Genomic DNA, 22,776 nt, shown 5'->3' with positions numbered 1-22,776 from the left:
TCGCTTGCTGAGTATGGACCCTGGCTAGGAGGGTAGCGATAAAAAATGGGAGAAAATCGTGATCTCCTCCTGGCCTCGCTGGCCAATATTTAAAGGAATCTCCCCTAATCAGTCTGCTGAATGAAGTTTGCAGATACCTACCTTCAGGTGAGACTTCCAGGCTGTGACAGTAGGAAGAGCGAGGTATCCTCTTGCTGTCTGTGCTCCAGAGGTGGATGGGAGTTGAGACGCGCCGTGCTCCGTGGTGTCTACCGCCCGGGTTCGGGGCACCTCCACGCGCAGTGCACACGTTGTGTGAGGTCTCCGGAGATACGTCTCCAGGGTTAGGCAATAACTGCGTGGGAATTCCTGGGCTGTGATTTTGCGCCAAGGTGTTTCAGTTGCGCCAGAGTCCTTCCTGGGGTCCAGCCACTCTTTAAGTCCATTGCGCAACGTGGAATATCAGTGGGAATGTTTACTGGGCTTGTTCTTGGGGATTAACAGATTTTTATTATTATTTTTTTTAAATACCGTGATAGTGGTCAGGAGTGATTTCAGCGAGTCTGTGGGAGGCCACGTATAATCAAAATATCTGTGTCATGCCTGGTCTGTAAAATCAGTGAAATACAGCTGTGGATGGTAGCTGATCACTGAGGTAAATACAGATGCCTCAGCGCAATAACACTGCTCTCTCCTCTCTTTGTTAAATTATAATTGGTGTCCTTGTTAGTAATCACAACGTGGGATTAAAGACTGACTCGCCCTTGGAGACCGACTGTGCCTTTGACTGTGGAGATAGTCCCTGCAGGTCAAAGGCAAGGCAGATAATGTGTCTACTCAACTGTCCTGAGTTGTTAAGAAATGTGTCAATTCAGCACTTTTCAGGAGTGCAAATTTGTCTAAAATATTATTAGCTCACTTTCTGACTGGTTAACTTTTTAAAGCAATATCTTCAGCTACTGCACTGCACTGCTGCTGTTTTGCCCCCTAAAGAAAATTCAGGTTTCTTTCATTCTATTGTCTTTTCTTATATCTCTTGTGGTTTTGGATAAAAACTGTAGGTATGCTATATATTTATGTTCACTAAATACTTTAATATATTCTCAGTAGTAACATGTAACCTTTACTCATGATATAATCCGTGCTGTCTCCCCACCTATCTTATCTTTTCTATTTTATTACCTCTTATATGTACTGGTAAATAAAAACAGGGGGAATTTGGAGAATATAAGCCATTGGGAGGAAATTCTCTGTATCATATCAGAGCATTTGAAGGTTTATGGAAATATTTACAGCTCCTCAATCTATACACCAAGATTGAATTTAGGGATGGACACAACCCCTGTTTCTCTAGCTGTTCTGGAAAGACCGTTTTTGCCATATTTTCTGTCTTCAGAATAGTAAAACCAGTTACGATGAATTTAACAAAGTCTGTGTATGGCAATGCCCCAGACAGTTTCTTATTTTCAATGACATTATTTTTTCATCGGTTTGGACTGTGGGGTATCTGCAGACGGTGTATGTTCAAAATATTGGATTGCTGTGTTTTTACATACAAACCTTATAAAGGAAAAGAAATACCAGACTATGTGTACAAGCATCAACATTTGATTATATGCAGGATCTAATCTTAATATCGCGCCATCCTCACTGAAAAGTGTTGCAAGAATATTCCAATTCATATTCTGAATGGTGTGTTTCTCTGAAACCATCTTGCAGAATACTTATTCCTACCAGGAGAAGATCAGTATATTGAACTGAATAAAAATGTATACATTAAATTGCTTATTCAAATGTCCAGCTTTCATGTTTGTAGAGAATTTAAGCAGGAGGCAATATAACCTGAGCTTTGTTTTATTGATAAGAGAGGCTAATGTGAGTTACAAAACAGGAAAGAATGAAACGGTGTATGATATGCTGAAAATGTGAAAAAAAATTCAGATTTCAGTTATTAGTTTTCACAGCTGTATTTGCATAGAAGTATACTAACGGCTGGATGACATTTCATGCATGAACTTGATAGAGCGTCCTTAAACATATTCATGTTAGAAGAGTACTTAAAGGGAACCTCAAACTTGAAAATTCCCCTTTTGGTTAAAAAATAAAAATAAAAAAGAACTATAGTTTCTCTAGGGTATTTTAGTACAGATATTTTTTATGAAACAAAGCTTTCTTTGTTATGAGGAAATACAGTGACAGCCCTGATCACACTTAAAAAAAAAAATCCTGATTCGCCTGAATGTTAAATATTATTGCACAATAAATGTTGCTTAGGCTTTCGTGGAAAATAATAGTGAAGCGTAAAGCCCCTTGGGGACTCAAAACTCTCTTGGGCTGTCAACTTCCTATCCCATTTTCTATTTTGAGGGCAACACCTTGCGTGTAAGCGGGGCGAAGACGAACGCCAGCGTTTCTTTGCTGTGTGAGATTACTGTGTAGTTCCTGCTCCCTGAAGAAGGAGAATTTCTGTTGGGGTCTGTTATAGTTAACCCGTGTTACGAATTTGTGGGAGTTAGGTGACAGCTACTCCTCACAGTTCTTTTTTTTTTTTTTTTTTAATTCACCTACCAGTGCAGACCAGGTGCAAGTTTATTTGGATAATTTGTAAATGATACAGATGTCTGGTCTCCGTAAGAGTGGAGAGGTTCACAAAGTGCAGTAAAGGTTGTCATACCAGTGAGCACTTGTACATTCAGTTTCTAGGTTAGTTTGGCACTTATGACAGTAAAGAGTTATGTGCTTTTAATGTGATTATTAACAAGACAGAGCTGAAGAAGACACCTTTCTGAACCATTCCAATGATTATTCCTGTTCTGTGTCATCTTCCACAAAGGGGATTTTAAATGCTCGCGTCAGCTGAGATTCTCCAAAAGAGTTGTTGGTCCATTTCTGATTATGACTTTCATTAGAAGGAGAAAACTTCTCTTCTGAAGTGGTGAGATGTGAGTTCTAATTACTGGGAATATTTGCTAAAAAACTCACTTTATACTGAAATATAACAAGCCTTGAAAGGAGCTAGAAAGAGTATGACAAGAGTATGAATTAAGTAGCACTGATGCGTGAGAACATACCTCTTTAAGCAGTTTTGAGTTTGACTCTGTCCTCACTTACAAAATGCTCTTCCTGATGCTGCTGATTGTCAAGAACCTTCCAAAAAAGTAAGACTCGTCTCTAGAGTCTGTCCAGTCTCTGGCCAAAATCAACCATCTGAAGAAACCCAGAGGTGCGAGGAGGCAGAAATTTCATTCTGGCAAAACTGCAGTCAGCAGTAGTTGACCTCTTTTTTCGTCTGTGTGTATCCCACATCACTGTGTGAACCTGGCAAGCAGAACAACCTGTACGGTCTACACAGAAAAGGGTTGCAGGAATGTTCTCCCAGTCAGTGTGAGATAAATGCCAGTGCACGACAGAACAGCGCTGTGCAGATATGAGAATAGAAAACTAAAACAGAAATATTATGAAAATAGGCCATCAGTTGCCTCTTAAGCTCTGTCTAAAGCATAATAGGACTTGGTACATAATCGTGGGCAATGTCTACTATGATACTTTTCACTGAAGCCTGAAGATTACAAAAAGACTTTAGTCCTTGCCAAATGAAAGTCACTTTGTCATCTAAGGTACAGAAGGGATTGAATTCCTGCAGTGGTGCAAAATCTCTGTAAAAGCTACACAGAGTGATCTCCTATTAGTAAAATGACTATCAAAAGCCAGGGAAAAGTCTGTTTAAAAAAAAAAAAAAAAAAGGAAAATCTCAAATCAAATGTCCAAATTTCCAGATAGAGTGCAAATATATAGGCGGATGCTACCAGTGGGTGGCAGTGGATCTGAGACCAGTAGAGATCATCTGGGCTCCAGCAGCAGTGATGTCTTCAGAGCGGTTCTTGAAGATAGTTGCAGTGGTACCAAAAGGACGCGTTCCAAAGGTGAGTCCATGCACAAGTCAGCTCAAAGAAAACGTTGTCTTTCCTAGTTTTCTCTCAGGCAAGAAGTTTATGGGATGGAAAACAGCATACTGCCTGAGTACAAAAGATGGCATTTAGCAAGATTTGGAATGGTGCACAGCGGGGTGGGAGCTGGGAGTCATGGCAATTTGAGAGTCATTTGCAGCTCCCAGACAACCTAGCTCCTGGCTCCCGCTGAGCCAGGAATGAGGTGAGAGCAGGGAACTGCTACCTCACACAGAGGCAAGACAGCACCCACTGGCAGCCTCTCCTCTTCCTGTTGACTTTCTGTGGGCACATTTAACCTGTAATTTGGAAAAGGAAAATACAGTTTGGCACGCAGTCTTGAAAGGTTGCCAATCCCAGCTCTATCCTTTGCATAGCCTGCCAGAATGGGAAAGATAAGTATCTTACAGACCAATATCCACAGCAACAGACAGCAGAATTCTATCTTTTCAGTACATATAAAAACACAAAGAAAATAATTACTTATTTATTTCCAGTTTTGTAGCAGTAAGAATGACCTTTAGGTCAGGAATTTTGAACAGTTAATGACTGCCTGTCTTCTTCTTTGGCCCTTGGTTTCTCCAGCCAGTCATTAACAGTGAGGAAAGTGCTTTCTCCACTGGTCACTTTTGCTTAATCATTACCTTTTCATGCTACAGAATATACCAGCTACCTCTGGGAAATAAATGTCTCCTATGCGAATGGATCCATAAAGTGTTTTTTAGGTTTCATTTATTTAAAAGAATATTCTGTTAGGATGTGAGAGTTTAATGTAAAAGATGATTGAGTATTATCCTCAGTCCCACTAAAGGCTAGATCACTCTCAGGAACTGGGACTAAATAGCCTTGCAGTGCTGCCTTTCCTCTTCTGGGGATGGTTTTAGGCCATAGATTTCAAAAGAGTAATCTTAAGAATTTATCTGTGTAATCTAGGTTCTAATACTATCCTCTTGGTACTGGAGCACTTCAGAAATTAAATGTGGACACAAACATTTTCTCCTCCATCTTCTAAAATCATATAGGAATGGACCTTATTTTTTTTGGCTTGAATTTTATGTGTAATCATTGCGATGCTGATGGCAAAGTGTGGCAATGGTTTCTTGGGAGTTAAAAATTGTTTACAAAGCTGAAGTTGTTACCAGAGGCCTCAGACAAGAAGAAGTCTCAAAGGGGGGAACTGTTACCAGGGTCTCGGACAAGAGTGCACCCCAGGACACAATTCTTACAACTGTGATTGGTACATCCTGAAGGAGTGCAGATAAACCAGCAGAAACCAGTTGAAACCAAGACAGGGAACAAGACAGCTTTTGCAAACAAAGAGATGAGCCAAGCCGAGACCATATATGGAAAAGGAGCTCAGAGTTCATGGAAAGACACTAAGAGGCACCTCTTCAGCAACCACTAGAGACCACCAGAGACCCCCACAGAAGCCCCTCAGAGACTCAGACCGCATGCGTAATGACTATGCAAATATGATAATTAGTTCCAGGAAATAGAATGAATATGTATAATCATTCTGGGAAATTTAATGCATACGTATGTAACAGAGCAATATAAACTTTGACTACTGCAACATACGGGATGCACGTTGGGCAGAGCGATCCCCCATGCATGTGGCGCTGTAATAAAGAGAATGCCTGCTTCTTAATGCTACATTGGTGTTAGGGAGTTTTACCCCCGATTTCAGTGACAGTTTGGACAAGTGGGAACAATTCTCAGGAATCCCTGGCCCACTCTGTTTGTCTAGCTGAAGATTGCCTTCTGCCAAAAATCCTCTCCATTTCAAAACACTTAGAAGCTGTATGTGACTTTTTGACTTTTTTTAGAGGATGATTCCTTTATACCTGGAAATGACTTTATCTTGTACTTTATTATAAGATAAAAATGAGGTACTGTGGAATGGATCAATTGGAGGTATTTTCTGACCAGAGACAATCTATTGATTATATTCTTGGTAAAAATTAACTAGATTATGAGTGCATTGTATCACGTACATACATAAACCTTTGAACAGTGCTCAGTTCTTGTGCATTGTTATTTGAGTTATTCTTGAAACTTTATGACTTTAAATGCTACTGTTAAAATACAGTGAGTTACCTAATGTGCCTTTGGTCACTTCTTATTGCTATCTAGAAAACTGTGGATGTATCTTTCTTTGAGGGTGTATTTGAGCTTTGAAACAATTGTTTAAGAAATGTATTGCTTGGAGGATAAATTCACAAGAAAGCAATAAAGTTTTCTAAGAAGCATATTTAAAGTGTAGGGATTCCTAATAGTAATCCAGTGTGTGGCTATTGTTGAGTCGTCAGGTAGTAGCAAAGCCTCTTCACTTGGATGGTGAAAGGAAATAGGAATTTCTCCATCAGTAGATTAAAAATCAATATGGTGTCCCTTGATGGTTTCATACTAAATATTGAAACATGACTGACGAGCCTAATTTTAATGTTTTGCTGTGAAAGTAAGTTCGCACCTGGGTAACCATTATTGGTACTATCAGTTTTTCATTTTGAATCTTCAGGTGAAAACACAAAGTGCACATCAAGACAACAGGCGTCATCTTTTGCTTCAACACTTTCTTTTTCAAGAAAAATAACAGCAGAAAAATACAGGTAGTGTTACAGGAAACAACCACTCAGAAGTCCAGGATGGGCTGTGACCACGTTTGTGGTTTCCTGACTCCTGGAGTGACGCTTTTACTTTTTAAGCTGTGGCTTTATTTGTATTTTGAAAGTATGACAGGCTGCTTTTCAGCAGGGTTGTGTTTGTTGCTGGACTTGCTAGAGGATTTAAATCTGCTGAGGATTCAGTAATTCCCTTATCAAAGAGTTTGAAACCTACACCTTTAAAAGAACTCTACAACTTTAAGCCTGGAGCTAACATTGTGTTCCCTGGCTAGCCTTTGTTAAAACAACTGGCTAACCAGGAGCAGAAATGCTGAAGGTCCATATGAAGAGAGTGCTGATACATGTGCATTTGTATTCTGTGCTTAAATGGATCTTTTCCTCAGCTTCACCCTAACAAATGTGGATTATGTGTGGATTTTAAAGCCAGAAATTAACACTGTTCCTTGTAGGCAGGACAGAAATGTATGGGATTGATACTTCTTCCTTAGCATTGTAATGCCTTCTGGTTCAATGTGTGTGCTAGGGACCAAGTGTAAACATGCAGTCTGTCATCCCAACTGTTAATCTGTTCCCAGAAATGCCTGTCAATGGGGAATTGTGAAATAGCCTTTCTAAAGGTTTTGAGATCCATTTTTGCTGCTGATAAAAAGATCTCTTTGGAGCAGTCTTTGCTGTAACTGAACCCTGAAATGTAAAATGTTGCAAATAACAGTTTAGTGTGTTCCTTTTCTAAAACAAAAACAAATGATGCTTAGTTGCCTCTACATGAATATTTTTAGTTTTTTTTCATTGGGGCAAATTACCCAGGTGTCCTTGGTACTTGAAGAGATCTCTCCTCTTCCAAGTCTACCCTAATTGTTATGACCTTAGTTTCTCTTCAATTCACCTGTTATTTCCAGTTTCTTCATTTTCTGTGTTCCTTTCCCTTGACAGCAGTCCTAGGTGTTGCTAATAGATTTTAGCTGCCAAGGAAATACAATCTCAGTAAGATTCAGTGTACTGAATCATTCACTAGCTACCGAACTTAGTGGGGCAGAATTGTCCTTTGTGTAATTCTGACAGAGTCCATGGAGTAACTCCAGCTATTGGTCTGTCCTGTTGTCTTTCTGCAGCTCCTTCTACCTCTATTGTAACATGAGGTAGGGGAGATATGATTGCTACAGCAGCTGTTGTTGTTTGATCAGCAACACAATCTTTGCTGGAATTTCATTTCCCTTGCAGCCTAGCTGCTAGAATACATTTGTCATCCATACCTTGTAGCAGAATTATATTTGCCTGTAATTACATACCAGTCTGGCAATACTTTATTGTTAACATAAAGTATAGGCATTTAAATACCAAATCTTAAACTGAAGTATTTGCAAAACTCTGTAATTGCTAAGATAATAAAGCTCCCATTATTGTATGGGAAGTTTACAGCTTGTTACTGAAATATCAGTTATCAGCTTGCACAGCTACAGTACAACTGTATGTATTCCTTATGTTTTCATTTTTTAAGAGACGGACTTCTAAGCTGGGCGTAACGATAGGTTTCTGATACTTCAGTTGTTTTCCGCTTTTGGTCCATGTGGCAGAGCGCAACTACCCTCCCCCACCCCTTATCTCGGGCCCAATTAACCACAAGTAACTGACAGCGCCCAGCGCTGACCAGGAGGAACTAGGAGATACGGGTTGCAACTGGTGAGGCCAGAAACGGGCACGAGATCAGCAAAAAGGGCCCATTTTCCCCCACAGGGCATGAGGTCAGCAGAAAAGGTGCATCTCCACACCAAATGTCGTGTGACCGTGAGTCAGACTCCATGCCTATAAACGTGCTCCCGTCCCTCTCTCCGCACTCGGCGCGGCCCGGCAGCCTGCCTGGCGCGCCCCTTCCCAACGTGCATCCCATATGTTGCAGCAGTCAAAGCTTATATTGCTCTGTTACATGCATATGCATTAGATTTCCTGGAATGATTATACATATTCATTCTATTTCCTGGAACTAATTATCATATTTGCATAGTCGTTACGCATGCGGTCTGGGTCTCCGAGGGGCTTCCACGGGGGTCTCTGGGGGTCCCTAGTGGTTGCTGAAGAGGTGCCTCCTAGTGCCTCTCCACGAACTTCGAGCTCCTCTTCCATGTTCGGTCTCGGCTTGGCTCCTCTCTTTGTTTGCAAAAGCTGCCTCGTTCCCTCTCCTGGTTTCTGCTGGTTTCTCCGCACCCCTCCAGGCCGCACCGGGGCCGCGGGAGGGCTGCCTCCTGGGGCGCGCTCCTCTCCGAGGCCCCGCTAACGCCGCCGCCGCCCCGCGCGCCCGCCCCGCGCCCCAGGCCGCCATCTTCCCGGCCGAGGGACGGCGGCGCCGTCCCCGCGGGGCCCCGGCCCGGGGCGCGCGGGGGGATGCTGCGGGCAGGGAGCCTTCCGGCCCGAGGCGCGGGCGAGGCCGAGGCCCGCGGCGGCGGCGGCGGTGGGGCCGCGGCCGCCGGCGGCCGGGGCGAGGCGAGCGCGGCGGGGCCGCGGCCGCCGCTTTGGCTCGGCCCCAGCCCGCCCCTCGCCGCGCTCCGGCCCGGCTCGCGTCGCTCCGCGCTGGATTGCTCGGGTCTGCCGGGAGCCGGCTCCTGCCGGCTCGCCGCGCGCCCAGGCAAGCTCAGCCGAGCGCAGAGGCGGATTTTCAGGAACAATAACAGTGCGAGGGAGTGCGGGACCCGGCGCGCCTGCCCCCTCCCGCCCCCGCGCACCATGTACGCCTTTGTGCGGTTCCTGGAGGACAACGTCTGCTATGCGCTGCCCGTCTCCTGCGTGCAGGACTTCAGCCCCAAGTCCCAGCTCGACTTCGACAACCAGAAGGTCTACACGGTGTACCGCAACCCGGAGGAGGCGGAGGAGGAGGACGAGAGCCCCGGCGAGTGGGGCGACCGCCTGCTGCTGCACAAGGCCCAGATCCTGGCGCTGGCAGGTGAGCGCGCGGGGGCGGGGAGGCGGCGGCGCTGCGCTGCGCCGCGCCGGCGGGCGGCCGTTGGCGGCGGGGGCGCGCGGGGGGCTGGGGGGGAGGCCGGGCCGGTTAAACACCCCCCCCCAAACGCCTCCCTGTTCCCCGCCGGGGGGAAGGTGTGAGAGAGGGGGAGGGGGCGGCGGCGTCGCGCCTACACATGCTCAGAGCCCGGGCGGCACATGGCGGCTGGGGGGGGGGGGGCGGGGGGCGCGGGCCGTTGCTGAGGTGGGAGGACGCGGCTCCCCTCCCCCCCCTCCCCGCACACACGCGTGAGGGAGGGGGCGGCGCGCGCCCCGGCGGGGGGGGAGGGGGCGACACCTGCCCCCCCCCCCCCGGCCGGGCAGCGCTGCAGCCCCAAACCCTCGCCTCGCGTCCCTCCTTGGGGAGAGTTGCTCAAATAATCATCAATCTGTAGCGCTAAGCCTCAGTGCCAGGACAAGGGTGAAATTGGAAACTCCCCCCCCCCCCCAAAAAAAAAGTTAAGGTTTTTCATACAGAATATATTTATAGCCTGTGGAGTCATTTATACCTTTGCACCAGGGCAGTGCCTTGCCAAATTAGAGCGGTGCTGGCTTATATCTGCTTTGTTAGTTTAAGTGACTTCACAAATTTGGAAGGCGATGGTGGAATCGGACCTTTATGCACTGTGCTTGTTAAGCCTGGTGTTGCTGCATCGGGTTTGTTTCATGTTTAACTTGTGTATGTTTCTCTAGCCAAAGGGGCCGGTTCAGCTGCGTGTTAAGAAATAAACACCTATTTTGGCCATTTAAAAGAATTCAGTCTTTGTGAGATAGTGTTTGTGTTATATGTGTCCCCAAATCATGACTTGCTGGCAGCGTGCTGCCTTGAAGACTTTTTGGAAAGTCTTAAAAGAAAGAAAGTAAATGAAAGTCTTGAAAGAAAGCAAGCAAGCAAATAGTGCTATAGTCAGGGTTGACCTAGAAAGGAAGTTTGATGTTGTTTGTAGCAAATTACTGGCTAGACTAGGCTGTTGAAAGATGGCAACGACCATTTGAAATGTCAGTCTGAGTAGCAAAGAGGACTTTAGGTTTTGATCCCGGCCTTTCCACTTGGGGAGAAATATTATTATGTCTGTTTCCCCAGATATAGGATGGGCAAAATAATATTTGCTCTCTTAATGTTTTGACTTTTGAGAAGGCAAGGCCTAGTTCTCATCTCTAAAGAGAGCACGTTAGTATTAAAGTTAAGTAAAACTAGGGGCGGGGGTTGTTCATTTGTTTGTTTGTTTTTTTTTTTAAGTAAGAATTGGTAACTAACTAACCAGATCAGCATAGTGGTCCATTTTGTCCATGACTTGGACAGTGACCTGTAGCAGTATCCTATCTCCATCAGTGGCCATAAGCAGATGCCTGGAAAGAATAAGAAACAGGCAAGCGTGTATGTTGTTTCCATGTAAGGCTTTTCCAATTTCGGACTCTTCACAACTCAAGAAAATCATAAGAACTAATGTGATAGCCTAACAGAGGAATGGATCCTTCCCCTGAGTTTATGTTGTTTTACGCCAGCATGTGTTTTGTGTGTCCCATCTATAGCAGAGGAGTACTGGTGTGTGAAGTATTTATTGCAAGTTACCTGTTACATATGTGGAAGATGGTGGTACCAGTGTTCAGGGTTTGCTCTGCCTCTGCCCAAAGGCAGATTCTGCTTGGAATCCCCCTTGCTGTTCCTCAGGGGGGTCTGCAGCAGCAGTGCCCTTTCCATTCATCATGTTCACTTCAATATAACCACTGTTTCAGTGGAATTCTTGATAGTAGCGGTTTTGCTCACATGTTGGGCCTACCGAGTTGCCTTAGTTTTCCATGCAGTGGACCTAGCATAAAGTATACCTAATTTTGTCTGTTTTCTTGCTTCAGAAGGAGTCTGTATGTAAGATAAGTGTCTTTTACACAGTTTTCCATTGTTTCTCTCTCTCTTTTGCTGGAACAAACCAATATATGCTGTTTTCTCCAGAGAGCAAGACTTGTTACCTGTATTAGTGATTTGCATTAATTGTTCCCCAGAGTTTTTAATTTCTACAGGAAATTCTCCTGCAGAGCCATGAACACAACAAAACATATAGCTATCTTTATTAATTCTGTCACATCTCAATATATCTGAATACGCTGATTTAACAAGGCTGTTCAAGTAAGCAAAGGTGTACCTATTTATATATGTTTTTATGGTCGAACATCTGTGTAATGGGAATTAAGGATAGTCTGAGAAACAGATATGCTTGCTTTTTCCTTTCTAGCTACCTGAAAAATGAAGGACTAGAGGAAAAATAGAGATACCAGGTCCATGTTACCATTAAGTGGCATAATGATTTTTTGTTTGAAACATGTTTTTCTTTTCTGTGTTGTTTAAAAGAATAATTTTTACATGTTTGCCCATAATACACACTTCTATTGGACCATTGGTTGTGTAAACAGTTCATGAAACAATTGTCCTCATTTAAAATAGCCTGGAAGCAATTCTTTCATCTTCTGTGGCAAGGTTGGATATTTGGAAACCTGTACACCTGTCAGAACCATTAGTGTTGCTACAGAGCAACATTGCTATAAATGTGTCACAGATTAAAGAAAAGGAAAGAAAGTGTTTTGCCATGCTCAGAAAATCAGCTAATTGTGATAGACTTTGTATGTTGAGGAGATGAATACCATCTTCTTTGTAATACTTCAGTAATAAGTAATATATAGTAGTAGTATAGCACAGTGATAGAGCAGCTGTACAGCTTTTCTTTTGCCTGTGTGTGCATGGTTGAGAAATGTTGATACCGGTGGCATGTAACTGTTAGTTTAGGAACCTTAGACTTTTTCAAAAAGTTTAGTCAAAGAGTAAGGCTAAAACCAGAAAGATTAACCCCGACTAAGACAGTTACAGACAATTGACCCATAGAAGGCATGTTAAAATGAATACTTTGAGCCATAACAGTTCAGCATTTGGTTAATAAGCAGGTGATATTATATAGTAATAAAGGAATCATTTTATTTACCTCTTGAATGGAAAATGTAGCTCAGCAGACTAAGGCTGCACTGTGTAGAAGTTTTTTGAGGTGCCATGTTAATGATCTACCTCATGGATAATACAAAAATAGTAGACGGCTTCTCAGGAGGAGTTTGAGCCTGTCTTTCTGATCATCTATGCCCTTCCTTTTTTCTTCTTTGTGTCCTTCAATCAAAATGCTGAAAATCTGTTTCTCTCATCCGTCTTGTTGAAATATGCGTGCCACTTGCAACTTTTTCACATTTGTCCATCATGTTCAGTGGCAGAATTTTTCTGTAAATATGTGTTCCTTATAGGAGATAGCATTCATGATCCTTAGAGGACCCTGTTGGAGGTCTTACTTGCTTTGCAAATTGATGAATATTTGGTAGAACACACTGAGATTCAGAAACTTTTAAAGTTCAATACTTCGGGCTACAGTTGTTACAAAGTTAATAGTCTTCTAATTGGAGGCATTCTTTCCTGACTACAGTAAATAGTTGTTCTCTTTAGCTACTGCCCTCAACATTTCGCACCCACACGATCATAACAAACACATCTCCATCAGATTCTGACTGCAACATGCCCGCTGCGGCAGCTACGGAATTAATACCTGTGTGCACCCATGTTCCTCCTTGCCCCTTTAGAGGATGGTATGCTCCACTTCTTGTTAAAGTAGGTTAGATGGTTTCTAAAATCTTTAAAAGCCTGTACAGCTCATGATGAAGTAGTTTGCTGTATATTTTGGAAGGATGTAAAATCTCAGTTCACGGGATTATTTTAAATTAAATGATTCTAGGAGGTCTCAGTGCTGAGTTTTGAGGAAGGCTGAGGGTGGATGCTGTGGCAGAGCGCAACTACCTCTCCCCTCCCCTGCCCCCCCTCCCCCCATTTTGGGCCCAGCTGACCACAAATAACTGACAGCGCCCAGTGCTGACCAGGAGGAACTAGGCGATACTGGTTGCAACTGGCGAGGCCAGAAACAGGCATGAGATCAGCAGAACATGTATATTTTTCCCAGCAGGTCATGAGGTCAGCAAAAAGATGCATTTCCCCAATAGGGCATGAGGTCAGCAAAAAAAGGTACATCTCCACACCAAATATCATATGGTCATGAGTCAAACTGCGTGCCCATAAATAGCGCTGCAGCCTAGAGCCCGTTGAGCTCTCCCGCACGGCAGTGCGCTGCATGGCGGAGAATGTCCCCTTGAGTTGGGACACCTCTCAAGGTTATTCTCCAGGAGTTAAGGGAACCTCTGACAAGAAACCGTTGGAGAGGTAAGAAACCGAGACTTGGGCAATACCAAATGCACAGTAAGATTCGCTTGCTGTGACTACACTGTATCACCATCTTCAATAAATTCGTTTGCAATAAACCCAGAATTAATACCCCCTCCCCACCCCCTGGCAACAATTTGGCAGAGTCGGCAGGATGTTGGCTAGTGACCTCATAACATCCTACTTACGGAGGCATGGAGTGGAGGAATCCCCCAAGTTCTCACCCAGACGGGTTCATGATCATTGGTATGGTTGGGGGGACTTGGAAAGGCAGCTAAACTTAGCTAGGGATAAGAGTAAGAACGGCTGAAATAAAGGCATAATTCTAAAAATGCTGGGGGCTTATTTGGAGGCAGCTTATGCTTACAGGGAACAGCGAGATAAAGAACTAGCTACCCTCCAAAATGAACCGCAGGCTCCAGAACAGTGAGGTCTGCTACTGCAGATAGGAAACGATCGCACCAAAGAACAATTGAAGGTTGAACAAGATAAAAGGAGGGCAGTGGAAAAGAAGTTTGAGGTGATGCTGGTGAGGCAGTCTAAAACTTTTGACCCTGTCAAAATATGCCGAGTGCTCACTGACCCAGAAACTTGGGATGGGGACATCTAGTTTGATCCAGATAATGATCAACATTCCCCCCCCTTCTTCCCCCCCCCCCCCCCAGTTGGGAATGGAGAAGGAGATACAGAAGATGATCTGTTGATAAAAAGGATAGCCCCCATAGTAAAACATGAAATCACTATGGGACCCCAAGGAAGCAACTGGCAGGAGGCTACTTGTACCACCCCATTTGAACCCTTGCACATAGCGAGTCTCCAGGAGAAATTCTGTTGGAAACCTGGAGAAACAGAGACAGAATGCGTAATAAGAATAAACAAACTGGGAGGAGATAGGATAATGTTGGACAGGACAGAGGTAGAAGGATTCTGGGGACCAGGATTTTTCCTCACGGAAGGCTCTCCTGACAACCCCGCTCCACCGGGGGGGGGGGGGGGTCACCTTCATTCTCTGACTTCCTGGGCTGCCTTTTGGGCAGGAGGAATCGATCCCTGTGAGCAGGGGGAGCCGTTAGTGATCCCTGTCCACACCTTAATGGTATTGACTGAGGCAGTAAATGAGACTGCCTGTCTACAAGCAAACGGGGACGGCTAGGCCACTCACCTATGTCGTACCCAGTGGACCCGGCATACCTAAAGCCATTGATAAGAGGATTGCCACGTATCTTGAAGGCGTACTTAATTCAACAGCAGGAGGAGATAGAGCACGTCGGACAGCATAATAGGGCAATCCAGGATCCTCAGCAGCAGCAACAACCCCTCCCCACACCCACGTGGGCTGACCTCTTACACTGAGTGGTCACCTGTGGATGGGAAATACGATGGGATGAGCCCATGCCACCATCCTGGCCCCGGCACTTGCCAGATAAGGAAAGTGGTCAGAACCTCAGTCGAGAGGGAAGGGAAGTCCTTCCCACAGGCAGAAAGGGAAAGAAGAAATCAGCTATGGCACACAGCACTGCAGTTAGGTATACCTAGAGCTGCTTTACACGGGCAGACGAGAGGGACAATTGCTAATCTAATAGATGCCTTTCGGCATGTGTCCCCTGCAGGGCAGGAAAAAAGATTAGATAAAGGTGAAAGGAAACAGGAGGGCACTACTCCCACTGCACCTCCATGCACGAATAACGCCTTCTCCCATCTCCGGGAGGAGCTAAAGGCTGTAGAAGCAAAAAACTAGTGGGTCCTGGACAAGTTTTGGGCCTCCCCCTCCGGAGGATAGAGGCCTTCCAGTGGGACCCTGTGGAAGGACCCCACATCTACCTTCTGTTAGGGACTCATCAAATCCCAACCAAATTCCTTACTGACACAGAGGCTTAGATGTCCACCCTCTTAATGGTGGCAGCAAAGAGGGCAGGGGTCGCCTCTGGGAGGAGGACAGCCAGACTGCCCAAATCAGGCTGCTGAGGATTGCCCCTCCTCTGCCAGACTGTAAAATCACTCACATGTCCCAATACCCTCTATCTGCTGCAGCCGGGAGAGGAGTCTGCAACGTAATACAGAATCTATTACAGAGAGGGATCATCTTCAAAACCCCTTCCCCCTATAACTCCCCAGTGTGGCCAGTTAAGAAGCCAGACGGCAGCTGGAGGATGACTATCGACTGTCAAAAATTGAACTCAGATACGGGACCATTAACTTCAGCGGTGTCAAATATTGCTGTCCTCATTGCCACACTGCAAGTGGCCAGTCACACGTGAATGGCCATACTAGATGTTAAGGATATGTTCTTTATGATTCCCCTAAGGGAAGAGGATAAACCGAGATTTGCATTTACATGAGGAGGAGTCCGGTATGCCTTCAGCCGACTACCGCAGGACTATAAATGCTCATCCACTATTGCCCACACAGTCCTCCATGAGATGCTCCACCGGAGAGTAAACTTATAAAAGAGGAAATAACCACTGTATATATTTATGACACAGAGACAAGAGGTGACCGCACCACCACTCTGTGAAAGCATTGGAAGTTTGACTGTGGTCATGGGGTGGAAGTGTGGCGGACCACAACTAGCCCCTCCCGCCTTATCTCGGGCCCCAGCTGACCACAAATAACTGACAGCGCCCAGTGCTGACCAGGAGGAACTAGGCGATACTGGTTGCAACTGGTGAGGCCAGAAACAGGCATGAGATCAGCAGAACATGTATATTTTCCCCAGCAGGTCATGAGGTCAGCAAAAAAGGTATATCTCCACACCAAATATCGTATGACCATGAGTCAAACTTCGTGCCCATAAATAGCGCTGCAGCCTAGAGCCCGTTGAGCTCTCCTGCACGACAGTGCGCTGCATGGTGGAGAATGTCCCCTTGAGTTGGGACACCTCTCAAGGTTACTCTCCAGGAGTTAAGGGAACCTCTGACAAGAAACCGAGACTTGGGCAATACCAAATGCACAGTAAGATTCGCTTGCTGTGACTACACTGTATCACCATCTTCAATAAATTCGTTTGCAGTAAACCCAGAGTTAATACCCCACCCCCACCCCCCGGTGACAGATATGCACTAAGAAACTGAAGCAGCCATCTTTGATAGGGATGAGGATATAGCTAATGGAGGGAAGTTATTTTGTCAGGTGCTGGAGTAGGTGAAAATTTACAGGATAAGATCTTGAATTATGCTGAGAACATACAAAGTTTAGGTCAGGAAGTGGTCTGTGTGTGCAAAATTAACCTGGAGCTTTTATTTGTGTTGCTGTGTTCTTGTGCTGCTTTGTGCTTTTTTTTTTCCACCTAGCACTATTCACACAACATGGGGAGCCGGGGTATGTAGACCAGGTCATTCAAGCTGTGGCCATTGTGTACCTATGTTCCACTTGGATAATTCATATATAGCCCATAGGTAGCACTGTTCTTTCCTGGAGCAGCTGAGTACACAGTAAGCTGTGTGAGTCTGTAGAGAGACTGAACTGTTGTGGTAGGAGCAGTGTCCTGACTTTCTATTCCTAGAAGGCTTTAGGTCTATCTCCTATCATGTCTCAGATGTGCAACTTGTCACGTGTGGCAGGGCCCTTGGGAGAAATGGCACCAGTACAATATCAAAAAGCCTACAGCCACTTCTTGTGTTTTCCTAAGTGTTGCCCTGGATAAAGAACTGCCAGGAGGAGACTGTGTGAATCCTTCCAATAGCAGCAGTAGCTCCTCACAGACTTTTTTTTTTTTTTTCTTTTTTCCTGGGACAGATATGGAGTACCTATGGTGTGTGTTGGCTGCCCTTGAGCAGTAAGCCCAATTCTACGAACTGTGCTGTCTGCTGTATGTGTCTGCTGTACATGCACATCAGGCTTTGCCACATAAATGGCACTCTTCAGTCACAGAATCACAGAATGGTTGGGGTTGGAAGGGACCTTTAGAGCTTGTCTAATCCAACCCCCTGCACAAGCAGGGTCACTTGGAGCAGGCTGCTCAGGACCCTGTCCAGACGGCTTTTGAGTATCTCCAAGGATAGAGACCCCGCAACCTCTGGGCAACCTGTTCCAATGCTCGGTCACCCTCACAGTAAAAAAGTTTTTTCCTTATGTTCAGACAAAACTTCCTGTGTTTCGCTTTGTGCCTGTTGCGTCTCGTCCTATCACTAGGCACTACTGCAAGGAGTCTGGCCCTGTCCTCTTTCACCCTCCCTTCAGGTATTTAAACTCATTGATAAGAACCCCCCCTCGGTCTTCTCTTCTCCAGGCTAAGCAGTCCCAGCCCCCTCCGCCCTTCCTCGTATGAGAGATGCTCTTGTCCCTTAATCATCTTAGTAGCCCTTCACTGGACTCGCTCCAGTAGTTCCATGTGTCTTATACTGGAGAGCCTGGAATTGGATGTAGTACTCCAGGTAAACTCCAGGCATTGAGAGAAACTAAGCAGCCTGCCTTGCAGGTTGGGTGCTACTGAAGTAACCTTCTTCCAAATATGATCTGATTTTTTTTTCATAGCTGCTTTTTCTGCTCTGGTATTTGAGGTGCGTGGCATACTCTGTCAGATTCTTAACTAGCATGCTACTGTTACTTTTTCACCAGGTGAAAGATCTTCTGGCTGTATGCACAGGTTCACCAAATCATTTTGCGTGTATGTCACAGAGTAACTTCATCATACTCTCAAATATGATCCTGAAAGTAAGTGTAGTAGTATTCAGAAAAAATATTTAAAGCTACATTTCACACCTCATTCAGTGTTTGAGCTGTTTGAGGTTTATTAAAAACTATTTAAAGATGAAGAGTTTTTTTTTCCTTTCTTATAAACTCTAATGTAACAACAGAAATATTTGAGATACGAAGGGCATATACAAAGGCACTGTTTTTCTTCATCGTTTTTGTTTGTTCAGCATTTCAGCCTTAATTTGGCACTTCAGCACAAAGCTTAAATGGCAGCAGCAAAAGTTTTTGGAACTTTTACAAGTGTAGCTGGTAAGAAGTGGCTTGGAGTAACCCTTATGGATAGTGCTGATTGCTATATTTCATCAGTGGGATAAAGTGCCAAAAAAATTTAAAAGCTGGGATTTATCTGTGTGAGAAGATTCTATTCTTACATTTAGTGTTCTCTCTTACTGCGTCAGTGCATTTATTCTGGAATGATTTTTTTTTTTTTTTTAGTCTTAAATCCATTTTAAGTGACCTTGTTGTTCCTTTGTCTTTTGGTTCATACTAATGGTCAGAAGTCACTTACTTATTTATTCTTACATATAAGACATACAGGTCACCTGCACTGTCACTATTATTTCTCCTGCTCTTTATATATATGTTACACCATATATACAATATTTACAAACTTAACTTTTGTTAAGCTTAACTATGATACAAAAACAAAAAAATACATTTCAGGATTTTATTAACACTGATTTCAAAGGTAATATAGTTATAGCATTTACTAATTAAAATACCCTGATATTTGCAGGGGAGTGAAAAGAGGAACAAATATAAGTTATTGGTTTTGTTTTCTTAATATGACTGTAAAACATTTTTTCCAGTGGCTTGTCTAACTGCCAGTCAGTCAAAAAAATTTTTTAAAGAAAACTTAAAGCTAATACAGGATGAACCACATTGTAAGTTTTGTATGTAAACTCCAAAAATACATTAATCTGCCTGCTGTTTCCCTAGCAAATTCATTTATTTGGCAGAGACTGTTTGGAGGTTTCCTGGAGGGTTCTCTGTGGGATGGTGCTCTGTGATCTGCCTTGCCTGAATAACCGTTATGCAGGATCTCCATTGCTTTGTGGCATTTTGTGATCAGGAATCCTAACCAGGGTTTGATCCTCACATAATTTTTTTAGTATGGTTGAGACTGACCAGTCAGAGCAGCCAGACTGTCAAATTGTACCTATCTGTCACTGAGAAAACAATCTCTTTAAATGTACTTTTAAAGAAAGAAATAGCTTTTATAGTAAACAGCTTTTATGAAATACTTAGCATGTTTAAACGTTTGAAAAATAATTCCCATCATTGAGTTTCATAGGTAGATACACAAGAGAGATTTAAAATATAAGACTTTAACATCCTACTTGTTTTCAAGGTTTTGGATGTTTTTTAAATTAATGGTAATGTTATAAGGGGCTGCAGACAAGAATGCACCCAAGGACACAGTTCTCGCAACTGTGATTGGTACATCCTAGAGGAGTGCAGATAAACCAGCAGAAACCAGTTGAAACCAAGATAAGGAACTAGACAGCTTTTGCAAACAAAGAGATGAGCCAAGCCGAGACCATATATGGAAGAGAGACTCAGGTTCATGGAAAGACACTAAGAGGCACCTCTTCAGCGACCACTAGAGACCACCAGAGACCCCCGTGGAAGCCCCTCAGAGACTCAGACCGCATGCGTAATAACTGTATAGATATGATAATTAGTTCCAGGAAATAGAATGAATATGTATAATCATTCCGGGAAATTTAATGCATATGTATGTAACAGAGCAATATAAACTTTGACTACTGCAACATATGGGATGCACGTTGGGCAGAGAGATCCCCCATGCATGTGGTGCTGTAATAAAGAGAATGCCTGCTTCTTAATGCTACATTGGTGTTAAGGAGTTTTATTCCCGATTTCGGTGACAGTAATATTGTATTTCATTTCAGAAAGGATTAAGAGAGTTGCTCCGTAATGGTTATAATCCTTTGTGTTCAACATGTTCGGAGTATTGTACAAATATTAACTAATCTGCACTTCTGTGAGGTAGTTGGGGACACTGAGACAGAGAGGTTGAGTTATTCAAGGTCAGTATTTTAGTAAATATTGGATCCAGGATTAAAGCTATCCTTAGTCTAGTAAAGAGCATGATTTCCTGTTTCTCACCCTGATGTCTTTTCTTTCCTTGATCTTACAGCTTCATCAATTTCTGCTGCAGACAAGCACACAATTCTAATACTGCTATACAATTAAATAGGAGAGTTTTACTGATAAAGAATAAAAGATGATTCATACCTTTGTAATAATTATTTCTAGCAGAATTTTAGTTTTGGGCCGTGTTGCTTTGGTTAATTATTGTTGAAGAGACTTTGTATTAACTTTTAAACAAGAAATTCATTTTGTGTTACTGAAGGAAAGCAAGAAAGAAGATGTATTTCAGTTTTTATTGCAGCACAAGTATGAATTACACCTGGGCTAGTACTTGGATTATAGGTCTGAACTGTGCTGCTAAATAAGGACATCTAAAAGGAGAGAGTTACGTAATACTTGAATGTTGTCGTGTTTTCCAGAAAATTGACTTCAATGAAGGTACACATTGATAAATTGACAGTCTTAGCAGTATAAGCTGAGTATCTTTGTTCTTCTACTAGAGGAAAAGGTGTGCATTTGGACCTGAAAACTTGTTCCTTCAGTAGCCAACATCAGAATTTTGGTATGGTGGATTTAGTGAGACGAGAGCAGAAGCAGGTCCATGCCCTGTGAGTGGATTTTTATTACTGTATTAAATATTAATTAAGGATAGCTGGTCTTGATGTAGGATTTCAGACAGAACTTAGACGTAGAAATTGTTTGTTATCCATCATCTGGTAGGAGTTCTGCTTATTAGTCTCTCTCTTTGTCACTTAGCACCTCTGTACAAAACGTGTGCCATGCTCTCCATCCTCCATAAGCAGCCTTGAGTCAGACTTCCAGCACATCATCTCCAAACCTGTCAAGCAGTAACTTAAGATGATTTTTGTCGTGCCTTTTCTCAATTTCATTAAGAATTATTTTCAATCTGGCTTCTATCCTTTCCACTTAATTGAAATTTACCTCACAAGATGTAACATGCTTTTGACCTGTTCCTCAAGAGCATATGTCTTCAACTTTACTTGTTTTTGGCTGCTTGTTGGCCCCGTTTATCACGCTGTTGTTGCTTTATGTGCTGTTCTTCCTTGACTTTCAGAACACTCTTCTTTTTGTTCTTGAAGACATTCTCTAATCTAGTCACTAGTTGGGTGTCATCCTTTTCTCCTCTTTCTGGGGAAGTGTGACAGGTCTATCTGGTTCTTAAATTTCTTGGGGTCGCCCACTCAGAGGATGGCAACTCTCAATTTTGCCTTTCTTTTCCTAACTTTTCTCACTTAACTCAAATTTGTTTTTCAGCTTCCCTGTCTGACACCCTTGTACAGAAATCTTTCTTTCAACTTTAACTTAGGATGACCCAAAATACTTTCCTACCATTTCTGTCCTTTTCTCTCATTTTTAGAAGGGAGAAAAAAAATCTACTGTCATCTTTTCTGTCTTTCCCCACCCAAACTCTGAATATCTATTATACTTCCCCATCTGCTTTGCTCCTTACTCCCAGGCTTACCTTTCTGCGCAGCTAACCTACTTTATGTATGTGTCTTCCTTGCATCCTGTCTTTATTTCTGTAATCTCCTTTCCTCTGTCCTTCCAACAACATTCTCCTCAAGTCTGCAAAACAGTGCAAAACAATATAGTAAATTATATTTTTCTAATGGTAAATTGACTGTGCCAACACCCTGTTGAATCCCTCTTTGGCATCCCCCTTTTCAGCTGCATCAAGTTTGGCACCTGTCCTCTTCAAATAACTTTTACATTTATACTGTCATCCATTATCCAGTGTTGTCTGTTATTGCCATTCTGTTTTTCTTGTGCTTTGGTTGGGATCTTAATCTCTGTGTGCTACTAGTTTGAAGAAGCTTTTTGCAAGACGTATTTTTCTCTTTCAGTATCCTGACCACCTTCTGAGTCTGCAGGATCATTACCTTTTTATTAAATCTCTTCTGTTCTTCTTGTCAAAGTCTTTCCTCTTTGATGTCTGCAATAAATTAACTAAAAAAGCAATTTATTATTTTTTTCCATTTTTTAAATAAACTAGCTGGCCTTTTTGTTTTATCATGCTGTTTGCTTTCTCAGTCACAGCAATATGGATTATTGTTTATTTGTGTTTAAGTGGCAGTTAGGAATCCATGCCCTGTTGTGCTTCTTTCGAGTATTTCTGTCTTCAAGGGCCAAGCATACCTCTGGTTGTGGGTTTTTTGTTTTT

The 22,776-nt window shown here is 43.3% G+C and overlaps 2 protein-coding genes across 2 annotated transcripts in view; both read left to right on the top strand.

Moving 5' to 3' along the window:
• LOC106491608 (BEN domain-containing protein 5) overlaps positions 1–22,776 on the top strand; it is a 608,958-nt gene that overhangs the window by 564,250 nt on the left and 21,932 nt on the right. The gene's annotated exons all lie outside the window — the stretch shown is intronic.
• On the top strand, positions 9,070–21,085 carry LOC136992563 (BEN domain-containing protein 5-like). The gene is made up of 2 exons (XM_067301223.1): positions 9,070–9,485; positions 20,641–21,085. The coding sequence occupies exons 1-2, from the start codon at positions 9,269–9,271 to the stop codon at positions 20,694–20,696; spliced, it is 273 nt and encodes a 90-aa protein (XP_067157324.1). The 5' UTR covers positions 9,070–9,268; the 3' UTR covers positions 20,697–21,085.

This window comes from Apteryx mantelli, chromosome 8 (genome assembly GCF_036417845.1).
Source record: "Apteryx mantelli isolate bAptMan1 chromosome 8, bAptMan1.hap1, whole genome shotgun sequence".
Lineage (NCBI taxonomy): Eukaryota > Metazoa > Chordata > Aves > Apterygiformes > Apterygidae > Apteryx > Apteryx mantelli.
The sequence above is the reverse complement of the archived record's forward strand: the minus strand, read 5'-3'. Positions and strand labels throughout refer to the sequence as shown.